Source organism: Pezoporus wallicus, unplaced genomic scaffold (genome assembly GCF_028554395.1).
Source record: "Pezoporus wallicus isolate ANWC-B61680 ecotype Strahan unplaced genomic scaffold, APGP_CSIRO_Pwel_v1 scaffold_7736, whole genome shotgun sequence".
Taxonomy (NCBI): Eukaryota; Metazoa; Chordata; class Aves; order Psittaciformes; family Psittacidae; genus Pezoporus; species Pezoporus wallicus.
Genome location: NW_026636574.1, coordinates 2,019,249 through 2,043,940, shown reverse-complemented (window position 1 = coordinate 2,043,940; position 24,692 = coordinate 2,019,249). Strand labels below are relative to the sequence as shown.

The 24,692-nt window shown below is 53.0% G+C and overlaps 3 protein-coding genes across 4 annotated transcripts in view; 2 read left to right on the top strand and 1 right to left on the bottom strand.

Moving 5' to 3' along the window:
- Window positions 1–24,692, top strand: part of LOC130594701 (adenosine receptor A3-like) — a 161,693-nt gene that overhangs the window by 133,310 nt on the left and 3,691 nt on the right. The window lies entirely within an intron of this gene.
- Window positions 8–4,249, top strand: WDR77 (WD repeat domain 77). Its single transcript, XM_057400766.1, has 10 exons — window positions 8–160; window positions 295–480; window positions 571–712; window positions 787–836; window positions 1,438–1,508; window positions 1,873–1,927; window positions 2,185–2,256; window positions 2,360–2,468; window positions 2,897–2,965; window positions 3,179–4,249. The coding sequence occupies exons 1-10, from the start codon at window positions 22–24 to the stop codon at window positions 3,336–3,338; spliced, it is 1,053 nt and encodes a 350-aa protein (XP_057256749.1). The 5' UTR covers window positions 8–21; the 3' UTR covers window positions 3,339–4,249.
- On the bottom strand, window positions 8,743–23,312 carry CUNH6orf132 (chromosome unknown C6orf132 homolog). Of its 2 annotated transcripts, none has more exons than XM_057400762.1 (5): window positions 23,188–23,312; window positions 17,911–18,026; window positions 13,129–13,204; window positions 9,940–12,784; window positions 8,743–9,593 (listed from the first exon to the last, which is right to left on the bottom strand). In XM_057400762.1, the coding sequence occupies exons 2-5, from the start codon at window positions 17,980–17,982 to the stop codon at window positions 9,488–9,490; spliced, it is 3,099 nt and encodes a 1,032-aa protein (XP_057256745.1). In that variant the 5' UTR covers window positions 17,983–18,026; window positions 23,188–23,312; the 3' UTR covers window positions 8,743–9,487. The 2 variants fall into 2 exon arrangements, with proteins under 2 accessions (XP_057256745.1, XP_057256743.1); XM_057400760.1 differs by lacking the exon at window positions 23,188–23,312 and adding an exon at window positions 22,304–22,599 and having other exon boundaries at window positions 8,744–9,593.

The window sequence follows — 24,692 nt, the reverse complement described above, 5'->3', positions numbered from 1 at the left end:
CGTCCCGGTCCCGGTGCCGCCATGGAAGAGCCGCCGCCCGAGCAGCCCCCGGCTGCTGAGCAGGAGGCTGCGGAGGCTGCGGCCGGCCCCGAGTGGAACATCCCTCCCAACGCGCCCGCCTGCATGGAGCGGCACCTGGAGGGCGCGCACTACCGCGCAGGTAGCGGGGCCGCGGCCCGGGGATGGGCAGCGGGGTCGGGGCGGGGGGGACCGCTCGGTCCCCCGAGGAGCGGCGGCGGGCGCTGAGCGGATCCTTGCCCTCGTCCTTCCCCGCTTCCTTTGCCTCTCTCCCAGACGGGGCCCTGTTGCTGGGCGCCTCGGGACTGAACGGGCGCTGCTGGGCCGGTTCCCTCTGGGTGTTCGCCGACCCGCGCCGTGCCCCCAGCGAGGGTTTCTGCACCGCCGGCGTCCAGACCGAAGCGGGTGTCGCCGACCTGTGCTGGGTGGCTGACAGGGGCATCCTGGTGGCCTCCGATTCCGGTAAGCGCCCGGGATCCCGGTGGTACCCCCCCCCCTTGCCCTCCATCCTAAGGTGGTTCCCTTCTCGCTGAGGTGGGTCCCTCCCCATAGGCGCCGTGGAGCTCTGGGAGCTGGATGAGAAGGAAACCCTCATCGTCAACAAGTTCTGTAAATACGAGCACGATGACATCGTGATGACGGTGGCCGTCCTGGCCGGCAGCACCCACGTTGTCAGCGGTGGCAGGGACTTCTGGTGAGTGCCCCCAGCCCGCCTGCCCTGCGCCGAGGGCCGGGCGCTGGGTGCTGAGCGCTTGCTCTTGTCCACAGCGTGAAGGTCTGGGACCTCCCGCAGCAGACGGTGCTGCACTCCTACAGAGGTGAGTGCCACCAGCGTGCTGGTTGCTGCAGGCTGAGCTTCTTCCTGCCTGTCTCGCTTGGGGCTTGTGATCTAATGTTTGCCAGTCTGAGTAGTCTCTGGCACAGATTTGTTTGTCTCTTGTTCCTTTTCCCCATGGGATGAATGCTGTAAGGCTTAGTTTGCCTTGCAGCTCTAAGCGTAGAGTGTTTCTTCTGTACTGAAATCTTGCTTGTGCTGGTGTGTGATCTCCTAACCTGTGTTTGGGGTTGAACAGCCCGTTCCAGATGCTGATCTCTGGAGAGAGATCAGATCAGGATTGTGCTGTCTGCTGACAGCAGAGACTGAGCTTTGATTGATCCTCTCCCCACTTTGTAACTGACCTCTTGTCTGAGGGGGCTTCCTCAAGCTTATGCAGCTTACAGGGACTTTGCAGCAGCTCGGGTTGGATTTGGCAGTTCATCAGTTTGGTGGGAAGACTCGGCTATTGCTGAGCAGAAGTTACCCTGTGTTTAGGCATAAGCTGGTCTTTATCACGGTGCTGTGCTTTCAGAGGTCCTTGGGAGTGTGTGGGAAGGCTGGGTACAATCTTTGAGGCTCTTTATTCTTTGTGATTTTGGTAGCTCACTCCGATGCGGTGACATGTGTGGCTTCCTGTCCTGGTAAGGACACCATGTTCCTGTCCTGTGCGGAGGTAAAGCTCACTCTCTGTCTAAATCTACCTGATAAAAGTAAGATTTAACTTTAGTTGCAGTTAAATGCACTTCCCAAGAAACCACCTATTGTGTCACAAACTGCATACCTGTGTTATTTTAGTGTTCTAGTCAATGAGCTGACAATCAGCTCACCGGGCTGATTTCTACAGGTTTGTATTAAAATGTGGGAGCTCCTTTGGATCACTGGAGGAGCTAGCTTGAAGTTAATGGCAGCATCCTTTTGGAAGCGGTGGTGTGGTTTGGAATGCGGCTCAGTAGCAGTTCTGCAGTGAATCTGAGTTTATGTCTAGCCCCTGCCACAAAGGGATTGTAAAATCTTTCTCATTCACTTTGGATTTATAGGACAACAGAACTTTACTCTGGGACACCAGATGCCCCAAACCAGCTACTCGAATTGGTACGTTTCTGCCTGCAGTCACTGCTTTGTGTATGAGTTTTTGTTAGAGGAAATAAGTCATTTTGTGCCTGACTTCAAACCTAGCAATGTGGCGTTTGCCTGGAAAAGCCTATTAAAACCTAAAGACATCTAGCACCATGCAAGTGCAGCAAGCTTTAAAGTCTTTGTTTCAGTGCAGTAGCAGTGCTAAATGAGGTAGTGTAGGAGTATCTTTGTGCTGCCTCTGTTCACACACATCCTGATTTATTTACTCGCAGTTTGCAGTGCCTGTAATCACCTCCCTACCTCAGTCATGTGGCATCCACACAAAAGTGACATCTTTGCTCTGGGTAAGAAGTGATCTCCTTACTTGCCTTGCAGCACACAAATCAAGGTCTTTCTTTTCACGTGACGATTTTGCTAATAACTTTGTTCTCTTTTCCTCTCTTGAAGGTGATGAAAATGGAACAGTTGCACTCGTAGACACAAAGAACCCTGATTCTGCCCTCAGCTCCACTGTGCATGCCCGAAATATCACGGGGTTTGCGTTTTCTACACATAGGTACAGTCTGATCTACTGGCATAGGATGTGTGACTGCATACACTTGGGAGCCTTATTTGTTTTGAAACCTATTTTAAAACCACCAGGTTTTGTCTTTGAGAAATCAATAGAGAAGAGCAAAGTGAGCCAAACAGTGTTCTTGCCTTTTGAAAAGAGATGTGTCAACATACATGAGAACACTCCTGCAGCAGTCAGAATTACTGACCCACTCCCTATGGGGATCTTTCTAATTACAGTCACCATTGCTTGAGGGATTACTTGCTTTCTGACGCTAATATTCTTGCTTAGTGTGCTGACAGCTTGCCATATGATGATGAAAACGTTCTGTAAGATTTAGCACCATAACAAGCGTGCTTGTCACAAGTCTGTCCCTAAGAAGCTTTCCTGTATTTGCTTGTTCTAACAGTGGTCTCATCTCTCTCCTCTAGTTCACCCTTACTGGCTTCAATCAGTGAAGACTGTTCAGTAGCTGTTCTTGATTCAGACCTCTCAGAGGTGTAAGTACTAGGCAGAATGTATTCATTACTGTGGCTGTTTGCCTTGTTAACTTCTCCTTAAGTTAATTATTTACCCATATGCTGGGTGGAAGATGAAGGTGCTCCTCAAACAGGCGAGCATCATCCCACCAAACTCGCAGTTAAGCATTGCACAAGCCCCTAACCCTCTTAGTGACCATGCTTTATGGCTGATGGAGTGTTCATGTTTTGCAGGTTCAGAAGCCGTTCTCATCAAGACTTTGTGAAAGGCTTATCATGGTCTCCTTCAGACAATGCCTTGCTCACTACAGTTGGATGGGATCATCAGGTTTTACATCACACTGTCCCCATACCGACTGCTGAAGCTTCTGGAGTCAACTGTGTAAAGGAATAGTTTTATAAACTCATGGTCCAAATTCCTTCCTGGCACTACTTTGATTCTGCTGAAGTCAAGGGGGTGTGAACTGGAGTTCACGGTAGAGGCTGTTGTCTGCCTTGAAGCTTGTGACTAAGGAGGTTCCTGTAGTAATTTTGAGTTAGGCATAAGTTAGTTACAAGCCAAGCTTTACCCTCTCCCTGGGAGCTCACTTCACCTGTGATAAGACTTCAGTATTTTATCCAGAGAAAAATTGACTTCAGGCACAGAGGAGACTTGGGAAGACAGAGAATTGCGTATAATTAAAAATGAAGGCTCTCAATTCCTCCCTCAGTTCTCCAAACCATCCATGGAGTTTATAGAAACATTGGGGTGGGAAGATTAAAAACAACAAGGGCAAGAGCCTCATCCTTGAGCAAAGTTCTTTGCTGTGTAAATCAAGTTTTCCAATTAAATGGGAAGATGTGTTGGCATTGAAAGACACTTGTCCTTAACGCAGCGTGTGTTTTAGAGGTTGGTCATCAATATCTGCTAATGTGGATCCTGTGGTGAGCACTGTTTAAATGCAGGTATTGGAATGGCAGTGCTTGGTGTGAGGAGCTGTGTATGATCAGGATCCCAGCTGTGGCCCTGTAGTTACACACCTTTGTGACAGTGCATGACAGGCTGAAATACTGGGACCTGTGATCAGCGTTGGCGGAGCAGCTCAAAGGGCCATTACTGTAGCATGCTGAAAGCCAAGAGAAGTTAGTTGCTAAGGCTGTTTGACACCATGTTTCATCTCCTCTGTGCTGAAGACAACTTCCTCAGAGATAAGACCTGTGAGCAAAAGTTAATTTAAGGGAAAAACTGGATTAATGACTTCAGTTTTCATTTGCTTGCTCCTATAAACAGGCTCTGCTTAGTGATAAATGATAACTCCTTACACACTTGTGACTCCTTGTGCCGGTGACATTCCGTAATCACCGAAGCAGACTCCACAGAATCCTTAGGGTGTTTTTTGTGGTATGACACATACTTCTCAAACAAACTCAACTGTTGCCCTGGAACGTATTTAACTGAAAACCAGATCATTGCTCTGCATGCTTTGCCACTGCTCGAGATACGGCTTGGTCTGGCTGAGTATTTCCTAGACAGAATAAAGCAGGTCCTGACTACTGAAACGAGAAATCCCATTGGAATGAATGCTACTCCTGTTTCTTTAGCACGATAGCAACACTAACACACCATTTCCACTGGGCTTAACCCTGCATAAACACAGGCTTAACTTTGAGGCAGACTAAGCTTTCCCAGCCTCCATACTTTCTCTTTTTAACCACATTTGCTGCTTGAATTCCCACATCCTACAGGTGCTGACAGAGCAAAACTTCCTAATCTAGAACAGTGGATGGGAAAGGTAAAAAAGCTTTGCTAAAAACTGACAAGTTTCCTCCAAAGTCCAACCAAAACCATTACCTGTTATGGACCTCCAGTGGTGTGCTGAGAACTGCAACAGGTCTTGTGCTGCTTGTGAAAACATTGTCTGGGGGGGTGGGGATGGAAGACGGTTTTCAACTCAATCGTAGTTTTCATTTGTAAGTGGGTATAAGCTTCTCCAGGCCACTTCTGTAGTAAAGAACCAGCCGAGATCATGCACACAGTTAAAAGTTGTGATTCCGATTGCCGAGATTAAAACTGTTCTTAAATAAACGTACACCGTATCACTGTTTGATGCCAGGGTACTATGATTCTTCAGCACTAGGGCAAGGCAGGCTGGAAGCCCTGCTTGTTTGCAGGAAGCTTCTCTTTCCAAAACTTGGAGCGGGTTTTCCATTGAGAAGTTAAAACTGTCAAGTATTAAACCATGGTAAGTTCCTCCCATCACCACCCGGTGAGCAAAACACATAATGGACAGTGAAGCCTATATGGACAACAGGGCATTATTGATATATTATTCCTGCTTTTGCAATGGCTTAGAGACTTCTAGCAGCACAACAAAATAGAAATGCTTCAGCATCTTGTCATATCTTTGGGTGAAGCTTTATGTTCTGCCACAGGAGGGCAGCAGCTGCCAGCTTGAACGGCACAGCAGCTTCCCCCCCAATTGGAGTGTCTATTTCTTGAGCTTTACCACTTATATTTGGTTTTTTTTTGCCATCATAAGAAGCACAGAGGGATGACAGTGTATCTAGGAGTCCCTCGTGTTGCGTTGCCTTGGCTCCTAGCTGCCCTGGTGCTAGCAAGGCTGCATTGAGCAGTCGCACCCGCATGCAGGCACAGCCACCAGTGGTCCCACAGCAGTACCTGTTGACTTGGTGGCTACGGAATGGAGCAGATCCCATGGGGTTTGTGGTATTCTCGCCCTGTGCCTGCACTCCACACGGTTCAGGTTGGGGGACACTTGTGTAAATACACTGTGGCTGGAGTGAAAGCTTCAAACATTGCACGCTCCCCTCATGAAGAGCCTGGTTCTGTAGCCAGAGCATGCAAATAGCTGTAATTCAGAGGAATAAGCCACCGAAGACAAGCCTGCCTTTTATGTTGCTGCTCGCATTGCTCACACCACGTTTTCAATTGGAAGTGCAACATTCGAGTTAGGACTTGCAAATAAGCATGCCAGTTCCATTCCTGATGAAAAGCCCCAACCCAAGGACTATTTATAGAAGCAGCACAGGCTGAACTGCACAAGCTCCTCCGCCAGCCTGCCTAACCAGCTGGATGCGAGGGGTGGTTGCAGTGATGGGGCACTCAGGGCTTGGTGCCCGTTCACTCCTTCACTTCTTAAAAACACTTCAAATTGCCACAGGGTTTATAGCAGGTGAGGAGAAATTGGACCCAGCCCTATATAAGCTGAAACTCAGACTGTTGCTGAGGCCGGTTTGAGCTGCATTTCCCTGTCCTTTTAATCTTCCATGCAAAAGATGACAGTCTTACAGCAGACGGACCACTTAAGCAATGCTAAAAGAAGCCAGACCACACATCATAAAACAATACGTCCAGACATATTTAATGCAAGAAAGTTGGTGTTCAATGGCACTCATAAATAAGAGACTTTGTTCAACACTTTACAAGTAAAGCTCTCAGTTATACTACATTAGCAGGTACCTTTGAGGAAGAAGCAGCTGCAGGGGGTAATTTAAGTTGCATCAAGGCTTGAATGACCAAACTGCATCAGAGAGGGTTGAAGTGAGAATCATCCCATCGTCAGGCTTCAAACTGGGCTATAAGGTTGGTTGCTGGGCTCCATCACTATTCCCCTTAGTTTCTTCCTCTTCTATTGCTAAATTCATATAGTGAAACAGAGCTGAGGAGGAGCAGCAACAGGAATCAGGGCACATCTGTGTGCTGTCCTGACACAGTTACCTGACAGAGGAAGAAGGGGGCTCTTCCCATCCCTGCAGCTGAGAGGCCCTTGCTTCATCCGTAAGTGCTCCGGCTGCCAACAGCTCTGACAGTGGTTTCTTTGTACCCCAAACAGCTCCCAGTGGCCCCAGCATAAACGTGGTTGTTGCTGAAATCTGAGGCTTGGGCTTAATGCATTCAGAAGGAGCAGGGAGAGCCCGAAGTGTTTAAAGAATAGAAGGGTTCTACTGCTTAAAACATGCATGCTAACCAGTTTTACAACTGCAAGCATGTCCTACCTGATTTACTTACAGCTTAAGTCCACTGTGCATTCCCAGCAGGGGAATGAGTGACGGCTGTTTCATAGAGCTGACATTATCATCCTTCTAATATTAAATATGAACACATACACAGCTAGAAACAAGACACTCCACGCTGTATAACACCATCTTACAAGTACCTAGGAATTGCATGTCTAGGTGAAACAGTAAATGTGAAACTCAAAGCAAGTGCTACCAGTGGAGTTCCACATTTTGCCCTAAGAAGAAAACACTCTTGTGTTGGGGATACACTATAATTTAGGAGAGTTCTTGGGGGAAAAATCGCTCATACAGCCACCCCCCATTTCAGGGCAAAGTCAATGTTGAAGGCTGATGTCTCCCAGCAAACCTTTACGTTTAAAACTGCTTTTGAGAACTCATTTGCAGTTATAACTTCGTATTTTGGGAAAACGATATCAGGAAGGGGGAAACAATCAGGTTGCAACATTATCAGGAAGGCTTCTTCGGTTTGGTTCAAGTTCAACTTCATCCAACACTAAACCATGACCCCAAAGCCACCCAAAGAGGGTCATGGCTTCACTTCTGCAGTAAGAATCCTCCAGATACTCCTCCCATGGAGAAGCTTCAGTGTTTTAAGAGGGAGGGCTACTCTGCATGGCACTGGCACACCTAAATACCCAGCGTGTTACTCCATAGTCGCTTTGCTCCATAAACATTTGCTAAAGACCAACACCCAGATGTTTAAAACGTGTTCTTTCAATACCGGCTGCGGTGAGCACGTCTGGAATCCTTCCAAGTCTCTGCCATTCACCGGCATAGAAATGCCATTTGAATTAGCTGTTAGACCCATTGTGGTAGTTGCATTCTCATTTTATTCACAGCAAAGGCAAGTTCAGAATACTCGGCGGCTGCTGCAATGCTCGAAACAGCCGATCAATTGTTAGGTGAAGTTGGAAAGAACATGAACCAGAGAACATCAACGACGTGGCACTGCTATCGAGATAACTCTTGCGGTAACTCCACCCCGAGGGAAAACGCATCACTGAGTTTTGGAGTTGAATCGGAGAGCAAAATCTGCTTCCAGGCCCACAGACACAGGAGTGTGCAACGCAGGCTTTGCCGGAGTGGTACTAATGGTATTGATAGGATTGAAAGGAGAAAGTGCTTTCCATAAAGGTAGACTCATGTCTCAAAGTGCTTTTAGTCTGTCAGTGATTAGAAAACATTCTCTACAAGTTTTTACACTTATCTTACAATGATTCTCAGCAAGTTTACTTAGAAGGAAGCTCCTCTGTTTCTGGTTTCGGGAAGTTGGGATTGAACACTTTGGTCTCTTATGAGGCTGCATTTCTCACTCTGTAGTGTTTTATACTCTTTAAGGCTACTCATATCTCTCACCCCACGACTTAACCATCACTGAAGGCACTGGCAGGAAGAGCAGGCAGGCTTGCACCCAGCACCCAGACAAGCACTTAGGGAAACCAGCTCCCTTAGGTGTCACTGCAGGCATTCCACACACCAGGAGCATCGAACACTCTACGATTACACTGAAATTTAGCCTTCTTCGTCCCCCAACTCAGACAAACCAAAGCCAAGTCTCAGTATAACAGTTTAGAAGGACTCTATGGCTTAGCTTTTAGAGGTGGGGTTTACATGGGGATGAAGTGGCAAGAGACCCCTCGAGGAAAGCACCACCAGCACAGCACCTTGGTGGGTCACTGACACCCACCAGCTGATAAAGGAAAAGGACTGCTCAAGGTTTTAAGCCTCCAAAGTGCTTTACAGGCATCCATCCATGAGGAACAGCCTTCCTCCATGACTAACAATCCCCAACAGAAACACTTAGTGACCAAAAGGCATCGGAAAGCAAGGGCCCATGCTCCCAAAGCTGCTCCCTGGGGAAGGGGGCTCAGATCTCGGGGGCAGAGATGTCCCTGGCTCAGCAGGACAGGCACTGAAAGACAGGAGCTGGTTTTAAGGCACTGGAGTAATTGATTTGCTTAAGGCTTTTGTAGGAGGTAGGGACAGAAGAGGTTGGGATGTAGACATCCTAAACTCCATTTCCATCCAATCGGCCTCGCGTTCTTACTTTAATTCCCTTACATTTAGCTTGCTTCCATTTGGCACATCTCCCACTTGGTTTCTCTCTTTTCCTGAGCATTTTGATTTAAACCAACTGAAAAACCCAACTGAAAACCATCTCTCCAGTGGTGATGCTCTTTAAAGAGAACTAAGGATACTTTCTGGCTTTCTTAGAAGACCTATCAGTCTGCAGTTTTGAAAGGAATACATTTGGGGGAAAATAGGAGAAGAAAAACCATGTTTGCTCACGTAACGAGACAGCAGCCTGTCCTCTGTAGTAACTACTCTCCATGACAGTCATCCAAGAAGAGTCCAAGTCCCAGGTTCACTCCCCACCTTCTCCATCAGTGGTTTCAAGCAGTGTGTTTGCCAGGCTGGGTTGGGACCATCCCTGGTGCCCAAAGGGAAGCAGACGACCAAGTGAGATGCCTTCTTCTCGCTTCCCAGCCGGATGAAGGTGGCAGAGCAGCCCTGAGGACAAGCCTATCGGTGCCCGCTCTGGTAGGTGTAGGAGATGGGCTGCCGAGCGCCAGGCCTCACCGTGAAGGTGTTGGTAGGTCCACTGTACTGCGAGGTGCCATGGAGAGGTCTGGAGGGAAAGCAGAGGGAAAGCCATCGAAATCCAAGGAAACCCTTTGGGTTTATTCAATATTGCAATTATATATTCTTTTATCTAGTGGAGCAGGGTGGCTTTTGTCACCGTTTGTCTCCATTCAGTGGCACGAGGCGGAGAGAGCCATCACTATGGCTGGGACCAGTGCGGCATCCACGGTCCTGGACTGAGGGGGCAGGAGATGCGGAGCAGGCATAGCCAGGCATCAGGTGGCACCACATGAGCCAAAGGGCAGTGCCTTATCCCTGCCCTCTCCTTCCCATCCCTCCCCTCCCTCAAACCAAAGGGACACGGGAAGGCGCCAGCTCAGGGCTGCACGTACCTGGGGGCTGCCACCGCGCTGGGGGGTGAGAAATCCCCATTCTGCCCCTTGTACTTGGCATCGGCGCTGCCGTACGGAGCCGCTTTCCCAGCGCCATCAAGGGACGTCCTCCGGCCCTGGGCACTTGTGGGGCCGTTCCTATGGCCGGAGCTGAGGCGGCGGCCGTTGTCCCCAGCCGAGGAGCTGTAACCCCCGGGGCCATAGGAGGAGAGGGTGCCCGAGGCACGGGGGGGTGCAGCAGCCCGGGGGTAGGAGCTGTCGGGCTCGGAGACATAAAGGCGCTTCTTGATGAGCGGGCGCGGGTTCGGGCAGCGGCTGCTGTACCCGGCAGAGCTGCTGTAGTCCGGGTACTGCGGCACCAAGTCGCTGCTCCTCCTGCTCGGCTCCAGGGCTGGGGGCTCGGGGTTGCCCCCATAGTTGCGGCCGTAGCCGGGCCACCTGAAATACCGCGGGGGCTCCGAGCCCCGGCTGCTGTCGGGGAAGCTGGGGCACTTGCGGTTCTCCTCCCGACTCGGGAGAGGCCCCTCGGTCTCATCCGCCTCGTTGCTGAATTCAGGGGGTGGTGGGATAATCCCATAGTCCAGCACCGCCTCCCCGTTCTCCTCCTCCCTGTGCACACCGCGGCGGGCCGGGATGGGCTGTTTCGGCTGCCCTGGCTCAAGGAGACCTCGCAGGAGGCTGGAAGCATCAGCCCGCCGGTGCCCGGGGATGCTCATGGGCTGTGCATCACCCGCGGCGCGTGTATCCCGGCCCTGCTCCGAGGAGCTGGAGAAGGATGGAGGTCTGCTCCATCCCGACCCCGCTGTTCCCACCGCAGGCGGCCGGGGCACCACGGTGAAGGAGCCAGGCTTGGATTCGTGGCGGTAGAAGCTGGTGGAGGCGGTGTCTGACAAGGCACTGCTGGGTTTCAGGGGCAGCTTGGCCCGTGGCACGGCTCCCACCTCACCCCCCTGCCGGCCCCGCTGGGCGCGCTGCCGGGCTGCCAGCAGCAGAGCCATGGGGGACCCCGGCTCCACGCGTTCCCCCGTCACCGGGTGGATCAGCTCCTCCTCTTGCCCTGCTCCCGAGGGGCTCCTGGACAAGCCCATGGGGCCGGGTGGTTCAGCCGGGCTCGAGGCACAGGGTGGCTCTGCTGAGCTGGCCCCAGCCCTGTGCACCTTGTACTGGAAGATGGGCGCATCGGGCTGCGGTGCTGAGCTCTGTGCAGGAGAAACAGGGGGTGATGGTGAGGTGGGAGCAGGGGGCTCCTCCACAGTGCCTTGAGCTGGGTCTGGGGGGCTCACACTGACGTTGAGGGGCTCGGGAGAAGGGGTCGAGTTCTCTGTGGGCTTGCTTGTGGCATGAGCAGGATGGTCCTCGTGCCCTGGCTCATCCTTCTCCACTGCAGCCACTGGTGCTGGGAGCAGGCTTGGGGCTGGTTTTGGCAGCACTGGTTCACCTGGGTCAGGAGGGCTCTTCCTCAGGTCAGGAGGGCTCTTCCTCATACGTGGGGTGCTGCCACCATCCTCGGAGCCCTGTTTCTGGCTGCTGAGCCCCACAGCAGGTTTCCCTTCTTTCTTCAGGGACAGCACAGCCTCCAGCTCATTCCTGATCTTCATCACGCTGCGGGGCTGTGCAGTGGAGCCGCTGGCCGGAGCGGGGAGCACCGTGCTGGGAGAGCCACCATTGGCAATGGGGATGCTGCTGGGTACCTCTTTCTTCTCACTCTTCCCTTCTATGGGTAACTGCACATCCTTCCCTGCAGGTTGGGGCACACTGAGGCTGGGTTCATGGCTGCTGGTGTGGTTGGTACCAGCATCCACGGGCTGGGGAGCAGCCGGCTTCTCCGCTGGCTTCTCCTCCCTCCGTGGGGAGCGCAGGAGGGCAGAGAGCTCGTGCCGCAGCCTGCTCAGGTTGCCAGCATCCCTCCAGTCATCCTCAGCGGTCGGGTAGTCCGGAGGAGGGAGGTCCAGGTCGTTGGCAGTGAGGGGTTCAGGGTTTGGAGGAGGAGAGTCTTTCTCGGCTGTTTTTGGCTGGGGAACCTTCTCCACCTCGGAGCCTGGCTGCGGGGACTGGTGACCAGCAGGATTCACCCCTCGGCTGAGCCCTGCACCCGGCTTGGGGCTCAGTGGTGGGGGTGTTGGCTTAGTGATGGCTTGTCGCAATGGGGAATTCCTTTGCTCAGCTTCTCCTGCGTAAGCCTTGGCTGCGGGTCTGATGGTGAAGCAGGGAGGGAGGGGGGGCCGGGCATGGGGCTGCCTGGGGAAGGGCTCCTGCCCCATGGGCTGGTTCTCCTGCACCGGGATGGAGGAAGACCGGGCTGGGGCTGGCGGAGGCACCTTGAAGGACCTGGGGAAGGTGAGGTGAGGCTCGGGACAGTGCTTGGGCTGCAGGCTCTCCTTTGGGCCAGGGGCAGCAGGGACCCCAGGCTCGGCAGGGCAAAGCGGACCCTCAGCATCCGCCTGCCTCGTGTTCAGCACTGTCTCGGACTTCCACTTGGAGATGCCGGTGGTGAAGGGAGCCGGGGCCCGGTTGAGCGGAGGAGCTCCCGGTGGGGCTGGCGGGATGAAGTCCGGAGGAGCCGGTGTGCTGGGCGAGGACAAGGCGGAGGATGGAGGTGGCGGAGCTGCCATGGCAGGAGGTGGTGGCACCACCTCAGGCGGTGGTGGTGGGGGCAGCATTTCGGGTGGCGGAGGGACCGGCGAGGCTGGTGGTGCGGGTGCCGGTGCTGTTGGAGGGGGTGGTGGGGGCACCGATGGTGGCGGAGGGATGTCTTCATCCAGGTCATCCCCATCGAGAGCCTGCGGGCGCAGGTCCCCCACCGAGCTGTACATTCGGTAGTTCCCATTGACCTGGGAGCCAGATCCTGCAAGGAAGAGTGAGAGCACGGCAGCATGAGCACCTTCTCCATCAGTGCAGTGGTGGCCAGCGTCGCCTCTGGCCAGCTATCCTCCTAGCAAGGCAGTTTATATTGCTGAGCAGCTCTTTGAAGCTGGCAGCACTGTAACAGCCACTACACCTCACCCCTTAGAAATGAATTCATTTTCAATGACTTCAAAACCAAATTAATAGTAGACTCTGTTTTAGCACGAAAATCCCATGATCACACTGTCTGCTCCAGAGCTTGGTACCCGCATCCTTCCTTCCCCAAGGGCACGGTGCTGCTGAGCACTTAGTACCACCCAGGACTCAGCAGAGAAGATCCCTTACCAAGAGCTGGTTTTTCCTCAAAGTCTTCTGGCACTGACGGCGTTGGCACAGCCACCCCATGGGATTCCTGGGCATTCTGCAGTAGTTGAGAAGAAGGAGCTGTTAGGTTTATGCCCAGGGTATCAGAGCACAGGCCCTAGCCTGTATAACTGGTAATTTGTCTACACAAACAGGAACCTGATGGGATGCAGGGCTGTTTCCAAGACATGGAGTTATAGGGCTTAAAGGGATGAACAATAAAGGTTGCACAAGCCACAGAAACAATCCCCCTGTGCTGGTCAGGCGAGGAGGGGCTGGAGAGGAGCATGGCTATTTCACATCCACATTTAGGGCTCCCCAGCATCCGTTCCTCACCATTCACATCGAAGCACGGGTTTTGTGGGCATTGCTCCCCACCAAGCACTGCCAGCTCGCACCACAGTCAGGTACACACCACCCTAAAGTCACAGGCAGACTTCCAGCTTTTTGGGAAACAGCAGATGTGAACACTGAGGAAAACTGCTGCTTGTGTGGTTTGTGTTTCACTCTCAGTTACTCCCTTCGCATTCATGCTGAACACTCAGCAGTGCCTTTAGCTGGTAAAGGACCATGCAATTTAGCAGCCTACACATCTGCGAGGATGCTTTGTGTAATTACAGCCACCCGCCATGAGATATTCATGGCACACTGACTCACCTGCAGTGCTGACCAGGGCTCCTGTACACCTACCAGGAGCAGAAAGCCTCTCCTTCCCTCCACTGACTCACTGCAGGGAGATTGCAGCTGCTCATCACACCTACATTAACGTGTCCTGAACACAAACTGATGCTGAATCAGGCTGTGACGGAGGCAGTGGCCTGGACTTCCACATACCAGCACTGGGAGAGACCCATAGCACAGAAACAGCACCATGAGCAGCAGAAGCTTGCAGACCCCATGGGCAATGGTCAGGGACACACCGTCCCATTCCCCGGCTCCAGGGTCCACCCTCTTGCACTCCTACTTACCTGGGGCAGGTGTTTGCATTAGCTGTTAACAGCCCATTATCCTGCCATCAGCCTGCACCAGCGCAGTGGTGTTCTGCATACAAAAGCCTAGATAATGATTGAGCCGTGCCCTTTGCCTTTCACTGGTATTATCGCTATTTCTACAGGAGATTGCTACGGGATTCCAAAGTCTCCTTGATCAAAGGTTAAGCTGGGTTTATACAGCCAGCCCCATCCAGGGTGCAGACAGTGCATTAGCATCACACACTGCCCTGGGCATGGGGAATGAGGAAGAGGGGAGCTGCTGGGGCAGAGCTGACTTGAGAAGCAGCAGCCTGGGCTCCCGCAGAGAGCTTTTGACAAAGCAATAAGGAAGTACAGGTTTCACTTGCAAAGGCCATCAGATGGACCAAGGATCCTCTATAACCACAAAGATCCCTTCTGAATAATGAACCGGTTATTGGCAAGCCAAGAGAGAGCGAGTGGAAATTCACATTCCTGGGGTTGCACAACCGAACGGACAACTTCATGCTGATGGAGAAGGCGAGGTTTGCTAAGGCATTAGGACAGCTCTGTTTGTGGTAAAACAACAGACTAGGTGAGCCCTGTAGCCTCAGCTGAGACCTCTTTAGTGCTCCCGATGATACGTACAAGGAAAGATCCTTAACTTCAGCTGGAAGCCAGAGGGAAGACAAAGACTAACAGAGGCACTTCAAGGGCCGATAATGGAATTGTCCAGAGCAATGAGGAAACAACCACAAAGAGGAGAATCTAAACCAGCTCCAGCAGTTCCCATTTGCTACGGAAATGTATTGCTGCCAGCCTGCAGAGCACACGGAGATCTGCTCATTTGCAGGGAAACAAAGATGTCTGAGCCCCGCTTTCCAAGCGCCATACGCATCACATGTTTGGGTAGGAGCAGAGAGGGAATGGCAGTCGGAAGAGATCTATGCAAAGCTGGAGGAAACAGTCCACAGAAAGGAGGAGCGATTTCGGACGTGTCATTTCAGCAGGGCCTCAGGACTGGGCGAGCCTGTCTCACACCGAGAGTTTCTGCAGCAGTTGCGAATGCTCAGCATCTCCCCAAACCCTCCCATCCCCACGTCATGAGCTGCCCTCTGAAATGGAAAGCATCTCCATAGGCTGCCAGGCTCCAGAGATGCACCGGGAGATCGCTTCCCTCTGCCGCGCTCGCTCGGGGTGTGCCCAGCCCAGCAAAGCTCCAGCTGATTCAGAGCAGGGCTGGGGGGAGCGGTGCGCCAGGAACCAGCATTTCCAGTTTGCGGTACCTGGATCAGATTCCTGTGCGGGGGATCCCGGCGGGGGAGCTTTCACTGCAACCACCAGGAATCGCTGTTCAGTGCGGGAACACAGCCAGAACCCCCCTGTTCTAGCGAAGGGGACCTGCCTGTCCTCGTGGTCCCCAGTCTCTCAGGAGCCCACGATTCCCATAGAATCCCAGACTTGTTTGGGTTGGAAGGGACCTCAAAGCTCCTCCAGCTCCAACCCTTGCCACGGGCAGGGACCCCTTCCACTGGAGCAGCTTGCTCCAAGCCCCTGTGTCCAACCTGCCCTTGAACACTGCCAGGGATGGGGCAGCCACAGCTTCTCTGGGCACCCTGTGCCAGCGCCTCAGCACCCTCACAGGGAGGAACTTCTGCCTAAGAGCTCATCTCAGTCTCCCCTCTGGCAGGTTCAAGCCATTCCCCTTGGCCTGTCCCTACATCCCTTGTCCCAAGCCCCTCTCCAGCTTTCCTGCAGCCCCTTCAGGCACTGGAGCTGCTCTCAGGTCTCCCCTTCAGGAGCCTTCTCTTCTCCAGGCTGCCCCAGCCCAGCTCTCTCAGCCTGGCTCCAGAGCAGAGCTGCTCCAGCCCTCGCAGCATCTCCATGGCCTCCTCTGGACTCACTCCAACAGCTCCACGTCCCTCATCCATTAAATGAACTGGGTTTAAGGCTGCCTCTTACAAGAAACCGACCAATATACAGCCAAAAGACACCTTGGTCCCTCTGACACCCCAGGATATCTCCAAATGTGAAGAGCTATCCCCAGACACCTGGTTTTGAAGCAGAGCTATGGAACTTGGGGGTTAACTAGAGGAATTTATTCCCCCAGGAGGTCTGCCAGCGCCTGCAGAGCCCAGGAAGCCAGGTGGGCAGGGGGATGTGGTGGTACCCAAGAGGCAGGCAGCAGAGCCCCCTTTCCCGCAATCCCTGCTGGGACTCGGGAGCAGCCCAAGGGAAGGTGATTTGGGGGGAAGCATCCAGGCACAGGAAGGCTGTGGGGCAGGGCGTGTGCATCCTCCTGACTCACAGCTGTGCCTCGGAGGTGGGTGCAAAGAAAGGGTTAAGGCCGGAGCTGCAGAGCGGCTCAGTGCAGACAGGGACGTGGCAGCGGGAGCGCCTGTGCCAGTGCCAGTCCTAATCAAAGCTCATCAGAATAATGCAAATACCCAGCACACACCAGTCCTTCAGAAATGTTTCTTATTCCTACCGATTTCCTCAGTCAAACCTGTTCCTCTTGGAAGAGAAGGACAGGTTTGTGAGGGACCCTCACAAGAGCAATAAGGGGGAGAAAAGCCCCAGAACCAGCAGGAAAGCACCACGGCTTGGGCGACAGCCCTGAGGGTGTATCTCAAGGACGTACGTACTCTTTATTCCTCTATCACATACACTTCCACTACTATAGCATCTGAAAGCTCTAAGAAGGTGCAAAGGGCCAGTTGCCCTCTAGAAGCCTGGAGGGATGGGGTGCCCACTATGGTCGCACACCCAAACTGTGCTACTAGAGACGAGTCTCTCAGGACCAGTCTTGCAGTTCCCAGGTGAGGTTTTTCACTATGATCTTTGGGAAAGCATCACAGAGGGCACAACCCCTTTGTAGAGCCTGTGTAACCCCATAACCCCCGGATTATGCTCTCCAATGGATATAATAGCCCCTCCTGACAGTTGTCACCCCCCACCCCAAGCTGCCCTCCCAGTGACACCCACACAACGCCAGGAACTCCCAATGGCACCCAGGTGACAGCAACCAGCCCATTCTCTGCTGAAGGTGGTGGCTGCTCTAAAGGACAAGGATGTAGGAGGAAAAACATCCTTTGCTGTCAGAGCCAATTTCCTTGTCAAGACCAAAGGCTTTGATTGTTTGACTGTCTTTACCGACCTCCAGTGACCTGCACTTCAGATTTAGCTATTGCCATCTCCAGACTATCTCTCAGCAACCAACACCTCACTGTACTTGCACACACAGCAGCAGGGTTGAAGCCAGCAGTGAGTGCATGTGGCTCCTGGAATCCCAGCTGGGTTAAAGCCACCTCCAAGCCCTCTGGGTCTGGCTGCTTTGGCACTTGCTGCTCACCCCCTGCATCCAGATGGAGCACCGGGAGTGGTTTCCCTTATACAGGGATGGAGAATCCTCCTCTGCCCAGGTGCCTGCTGCATCACCTCCTTGTTCCTCTGCTGTAAACAGGGCACAGCTTTGCTATTGCTGTCTCCAGCAACATGGGTGATCCAGAGCGAGATACTGCCAGCAGCGGTGAGATAAAACGTGGTGCAAGCCAGATCTATCATCTACATGCTCAGCAATTTTACCTTTAATTGAAAATACAAATCTAATGATGCTTACGCCTGATGCCTGAGCATCTTGCTTATGTCCAACACAGCCATGAACTCAGATCACCTCCTAATCCAGCAGCATTATTATAGAGTGGTTCTGCTTTTCATTTACTTTCTTCCCTCGGGTAGACGATGAGAGCAGCAGCCAGCCCAGCTGGTTCTGGGCACTGCCACAGTGAACCCCAGCACCGGGCTGGATACTCACAAGGGGTAAGAACGTCAGCAGCGGCCGGACTCTCGGACGTGGTTTCAGCGTTGCCGTGCCAGAGTCAGTCATTGTCCCAAAGCGATTGTCGCCATAATACACTTCAATCACATCACCTGAGGGGAAGAGGAGACTGTTAGGATGCGCAGCCACAGCTCTGTGTTTGAGGCAACAGGAAAAACATGGACACCGCTTAATTCCTGTGAAGAATTTGCTGTATCAGCTCCCAGGAATGGCCAAACCCCATTAGATTCTGAGGAATACCCAAGTGTTTTGAAGATGGGGGGAAAAACGTCCCAGGTGCTGGCAATGCAGCCCCACACTGCAGGGCAAAGAGCCTTCCCAGAGCTCCAGATGCTGGAGTTTAATAAGCACAGATGTCAAGGTCTATTCTGAAAGGCTTATTTCTAACAGGAGCTGACTGAAATGTGCCTCAGGAAGGTCAAAAGTTAGTAGAAGCACTCAATTCACTCCCCACCCAGGTGATGCTTAGGGAAGGAAAATGCTTCAGGAGCAACTGCATAGTGCCACGAGGGTCTGGCCCCTGGGAGAGCAGGTCCAGGGCTGGCACCCACAGACCAGCTCATGGACTTGATGACCATAAAGGTCTTCTCCAGCCTAGTCAGTTCTGTGCTAAGCTTGGTCAGGATCTGACCTTGGTCAATCCATCAGCAGCTGGAATTGAGGGGGAAGGCAGCAGCAGAGCCCGACCACACCAGATGGAGGGAGGGAGGCTCCTGCCCTTCCTCACCTGCTGACCGCTGCATCCGAGTTAATTACAGGTTCTCTCAGCCCTATCATGACAGCAGGTCCCTGTCATGACACCACAGAGGCAGCAGAGGCGTCCCTGGCCCTTGCCTTGTGGCAAGCAGGAAGGGGCGAGCAGAGGGGAACACCTCACTGCGCTGTTCCGACACAGCGATGGAACCGGGACACAGAGGGGCTTCCCAAGGAGGATTTTCCCCTTGTTTTGGTCCCATCATCCAAGGGCAGCAGGAGGGAGGTGATGGAGCTGCTCTCCCTGCTGTGGCTGACCACCACCAGCATCCCTAGCTGTGCTGCTGGAGCAACCTCTGTCTGACCATGCAATTGGTACCAGGGGACGAACAGTGCCTGCCACAACACATTGACACCTCAGCCTGCCTTACAGAGACGTGCTCTGGACATCATCCCACGGAACACTACTCTCAAGGAAGTCACTAAGGCAGAAAGCAGCCACAGAGCCCCAGCATTGCAAGCAGGAAAAGGCACCAGGTCCTCCAGGTTCCCAGCCCTGTGCTTTTACCCTGAACCACACCTTTTTGGGCCAGGTTTATTTCTGACCGTGAATAAAGCTCATAAAATTAGTTTAATTATGCTCTTTGTGGCTGATTAACAGCATGAATTAACAAGCAGAAGCACCGGAGCACGTAAACCCCACCTAGGCTGGAAGGAGACACACAGATCGTAGCCAGGGAGACAAACATTAAAGGGAAAACGAGGGAAGGAGGAGGAAAACAAGCAAAATGGCTGTGAGCAGAGAGAGAAGGGCAGGAGCGCTCCCAAACAGCCTTCCATAGGGGTTTCAGTGAGAGGAAAGAAGCAACCAACCTCCCTCTGCACCCTGCAACACCAAGAAGTGAAGAGCTGAGGTTTTCCCCCCACTAAAAGAGCTTGGAAGCGAATCCTTCCACTAAAGTGTGAAGCGCAGAAAGTTTCTGTCGAGTATCAAGCAATTAAAAGCCAAAGAGCAGAAAGGTGGAGGTTGTAAAAGCTCCACACTGAGGCAAAGGGGCCGGGCTGCATTTCTAAGCCCCCCAAAACCCAAAGCAGGACTGCCTGCCTTAGGAGCTGGCTGGTGGTGTCACCAAATCCCTGCCCTGCTTGGACAGGCAGAGATAGGGCAAGAAGTTCACAGGGAAACAGAGCTTTAGTGAGGAAAGAGGAGGGCAGATGCTTCTGGGAGCAGTCTCGCTGATGGAAAGCACTTGCATGAACACCAGGAATGAAGAACCCGGCCACGCCAGGGGCTGGGCCGCAGCTACCACAGCCTCTGCTGCATTGATAGTTTGGAGGCAGACGAATTCCACACAACCTTGAAACCTGCCACTGCGTCCAGCAGGAATGCCAGCTTCTCCTTTCTCCCACCCACTCCACCACAAGTTACCCTGGGATACACCCAGGAGCACCCATCCTGCTACCACTGCCCTTATGGTCAGTCACGATGTCCTCTCCCTTCCACTACAAGGGATCCTTTACATAAAGGACATTTTCACTGAGCCCCAGACTGGTTTGGGATGAAGGGAGCTTAAAGCCCATCCAGTTCCAGCCCCTGCCACAGGCAGGGACCCCTTCCACTAGAGCAGCTTGCTCCAAGCCCCTGTGTCCAACCTGGCCTTGGATTTCTTTAGCTTTCAAAATACCAAGCACTTCAGTTTGTGTGGTCCTCCCAAGAGTTAGCAGGGGACAGGAGGAGCTGCTGGCTTCTCAAGGACAGCAGAGATGCCATCAAATGATCATTATTGTCCCATAACGCCCGGGGTGACCCCAAACCCAGTGAGTAAGCAGCAAGAATTAAGGCCAATACAGCATGAGAGTTTGGATTCAGACAGTCTGGTGGAGCAGTGATAGAGTAGTTCAGAGACTTGAAATGATGGGAGTTTATATTAAACAAGGCGCTAGGTAAACCCAGTGAGAAACTGCATTAAAGATCACAAGGTCTTTGATCCTAGATTACTAAGCATCCCTAACCTGAATGCGCTTAATTAAAGTCAAATGAGGTGCTTGTAGTTGTGTTTCCTCTGCTAGATAAACAGGACTTGCCTGCTAAGAGCCTGTCACCAGCAAGACCTGTGCTCTGCCAGCCTCGTTTCCTGGAAGGAGGGATCAGGAAACGCCTTTGGAGGCCGCAGGAAGCGGCTCCCTTCTACCTTGGCTACACTTGGGGCACTTTCTGACATTCAGACCTGTCCTGGAGTTGTGTCCTCAGCCACGGGGAGTCAAATAAGCAAATCTGCACTGCATGCAATGGAACTTCTCCCTCCTTGAGGGTTGCATCACCTGGAGTAGGCGCAGCAGGTTTGACGCTGGGGTATCCACAGCAAGGAGGCGGCATCAGTCACTATATTCAGGAATCTCTGAGTCAGTGACATGCAGACCTACACCCATTCCACATTGCTTAACTTGTGTTTACTTTGTACCAAAAGCTAAGGTGGGGATCAGCAGCAGCAGCGGACTCCTTCTGGCAGCGGCGATGGCATGAAGCTGCACAGCAAAGAGTCAACAAACAGCGACGGGGCTTCGCCATGGCACTGTGGAAACCAAGGGACAGGAAGATCTGAGCCCTGGACTGAGGAGCTGTGAGCACAGCGTTGCTGGTGAGGAGCCCACAGCTCAGCACACGCTCCTCTGAGCATGGTCACTCAGCGCCGGTGTGTCACTCTCCCCTCCGCAAATTAACATTAATGATATAAACGCCAAGGGGATGCTGAGGAGTGATTCAACAGCTTTTATATAGGCTCAGATTTCAAGGACTGCTGGCTTTCGCTTTGGAAGCTGATCCACACAGCAGTTCCCCACACCTGAGAGGAATGCCTTTGTACTGCAATTGCAGCCACGGAAATCAGGCTGGTAATAAGCAGACACAGCAACTTCTTTTCTTTTTCCTTTTTAAATCCAAGCCACATCAGAGAGAAGCTCGAATCCTCCTCAGATTTACAGCCCGTAGAAACAAGCGCGTTTCCTTTCGTGCTCGAGAGCTGTGTGAAACTCTCCGTCCCATTTTCATTTTATCTTTAGTTTCACCAGCTCAGCCTTCAGGGTGTAACCACCTTGCAACAGCATTAATGGACAATACTTCAACAGTGCACAGCTCAGCAAGCACCCAAGCCGTTCCTAAGCTTGGAAGGAGCTGTTGGAATCTTACAGCCACCAAACTTCATCTACAACCTGCTAATCTTTTATCTACCTGGCTCCACGACTGTTAATTTGGCTCCCTCCTCCATAAGCCTCCAGGGCACAGTATTGCAATTAAAACCACAGGGAAATACAAATAAACCCGGGGAAGGGGCAGCCCTCAACCCCCTCCAAGCGCAGAGCCCTGCACGGAACAGGTTTCTAAAGTAAATAAGTAAAAGCCGGGGAGGCGCTGATGGAACGCGGCGTGGGAAAGAGCTGCTGGGAGCAGTAAAACGGACCCAAAGCAGCTCGCTTTAGGCAAGTTGGACCTCCCGGGGTGGGCCGGGACCCACCGGAGCCCGGCGCCGGTCTCAGGCTCCCCGGAGCCCGCAGAGCGCACGCCCCGCTCGGAGGAGCCCGGCTCCGTGCGCCCGCCGTTCCCGTCCCGTTCGTTCCCGGTCCCCGCGCACGGAGCTGCCCCGCTCCCAGCCCCGGGAGGTGAGGAGCGGACACTGACCGGTGCCACCAGCGCTGTCCGAGGTCACCTCCTGCGTGAAGATCCAGGGCGGGTTGGTGGCGAACAGGGACGCGGCGGCGGGGCTGGGCTGGCGCTTCCCGAAGAGGCGGCTGAAGGTGCCCTGCACCGAGTGATGCTTCTTCATGGTGGCGAGCCCCGGCGCTGCCCGCCGCGCTCCGCACCGGCATCCCCGCCGCACCGGGGCCGCTGCCACCACGCAGGGATGGGGGGGGCCGGCCCGGGAGCGCCCCTCCCTCGGCCCCTCCCTCCATCCAGGTGCCTCCCGTCGCACCCGGGCCGCCTCTGCCCCGTGAAGCACGGGGTGGTTTGTGTGGGAAGGGAGCTCAAGGCTCCTCCAGCTCCAACCCCTGCCACGGGCAGGGACCCCTTCCACTGGAGCAGCTTGCTCCAAGCCCCTGTGTCCAACCTGGCCTTGAACACTGCCAGGGATGGGGCAGCCACAGCTTCTCTGGGCACCCTGTGCCAGCGCCTCAGCACCCTCACAGGGAAGAGCTTCTGCCTAAGAGCTCATCTCAGTCTCCCCTGGGGCAGGTTCAAGCCATTCCCCCTTGTTTTACCACATCTGATTCCTCCCCCCCAAACCCGCCCCGACGCACACTATCAGCCTTTTCAAGTTAGCCCCATACTGAGCATCCAGGTTTGAGATCTGCAGGTGTCCTTGAGTACAAGGAAATGCCAAATGGAGCCAAGGGAAGCTGAAGCACAATCTTTTCCTTCTGCTCTGTGTGTGTGTGTGTGCTATGAAGCAAATTAGCACTGAGCTTTTGGGGAGAGCACCCAAGTCCCCATCCTTCACGTGCAGATCCCCACTAGCCTCAGGGGGACTGTCCTTGGCCTTAAACCTCACCCCAACCCAATGCAACCTGTGTGCTGTGAGTGCTTGGGACTTCCTTGATGCAAAAGCTTAAAGACAGTGGGACTTGACCCCAAATCTTTCTTGGTTTCAGGTGCAAAAACAAGTGTCTAAAATTGATGGCAATTTTCTGTGTCATACATGTCAAAAATGAGAGTTAATGAGTAACATTGGTTATTAATGCTGGATCTCTGGAGAACTTTAAACCCCACATACCTGTCACAACATTAACTGAACACAGCTCACAGCTTCAGGGCAAAGTCACCCTCTCTTATATCCATTTCCACCACATTTTTAGAGTTAAATGATGGAGGTTTCTTTTTTTTTCAGTGATAAATATCACTTAATCACTTTGAAGTTAAGATTTTTACCACCTTTCTTTTTTTTTGCTACAAAGCTCAAATTAAGACATTAAATCACCTGTGAACAGTGAAAAATGAGTACTGTTAGGGTATTTCAAAGGGAAAATCTAATTATGGCATAAACTGTCAGGCAGCACTTAAATAAAGTGAATTAAGAAAAGAAGAGTTAAAATCTTGTACCACAGGAATTCAGTCCTGCAGTTGTAAGTGCAGAATCACACAATGGTTCAGGTTGGAAGGGAGCTTAAGGCTCCTCCAGCTCCAACCCCTGCCACGGGCAGGGACCCCTTCCACTAGAGCAGCTTGCTCCAAGCCCCTGTGTCCAACCTGGCCTTGAGCACTGTCAGGGATGGGGCAGCCACAGCTTCTCTGGGCACCCTGTGCCAGCGCCTCAGCACCCTCACAGGGAAGAGCTTCTGCCTAAGAGCTCATCTCAGTCTCCCCTCTGGCAGGTTAAAGCCATTCCCCTCGGCCTGTCCCTGTCTAAAGGGGGTGTGCACAATTATGCCCAATGCCCCATGCTCCAATGGCAGCCGGCTCCCAGTCGGCTCTTGCAGCAGCGGTGCTGCGGAAGGGACAGCTCTGTGCCATGCACAAGCCCTGCAATTAGCGGGACTCACGCCTTGCTGACAGTTATCTTAACTGCTGCCTGTGTGGGGCAGGGAGCGGGGACAATCCTGCAGCCATCTGCCCAGGAACACGCCACAGGGACCCACAGTTGGGTTTCAGTTGGGATGGGAGGCAAAGGGATTGCCCTGCCCGCAGGCAAGAGCAGGAAAAGAATGGAAACTGGGAAACAGCACTGCCCCAGAGAGCTCTGTGCAGGACCCAATCCTGTGAACCCCAGACATGGAAAGAAAATTCACTGACACCTCTTGAAAGCAGGAATCGGATGAAATGAAGGACCTGGAAAGGGAGATTGACATTAGATATTAAGCCAAAGTTCTTCCCTATGAGGGTGCTGAGGCGCTGGCACAGGGTGCCCAGAGAAGCTGTGGCTGCCCCATCCCTGGCAGTGTTCAAGGCCAGGTTGGACACAGGGGCTTGGAGCAAGCTGCTCCAGTGGAAGGGGTCCCTGCCCGTGGCAGGGGTTGGAACTGGAGGAGCTTTAAGGTCCCTTCCAACCCAAACCAGTCTGGGATTCTATGATGGG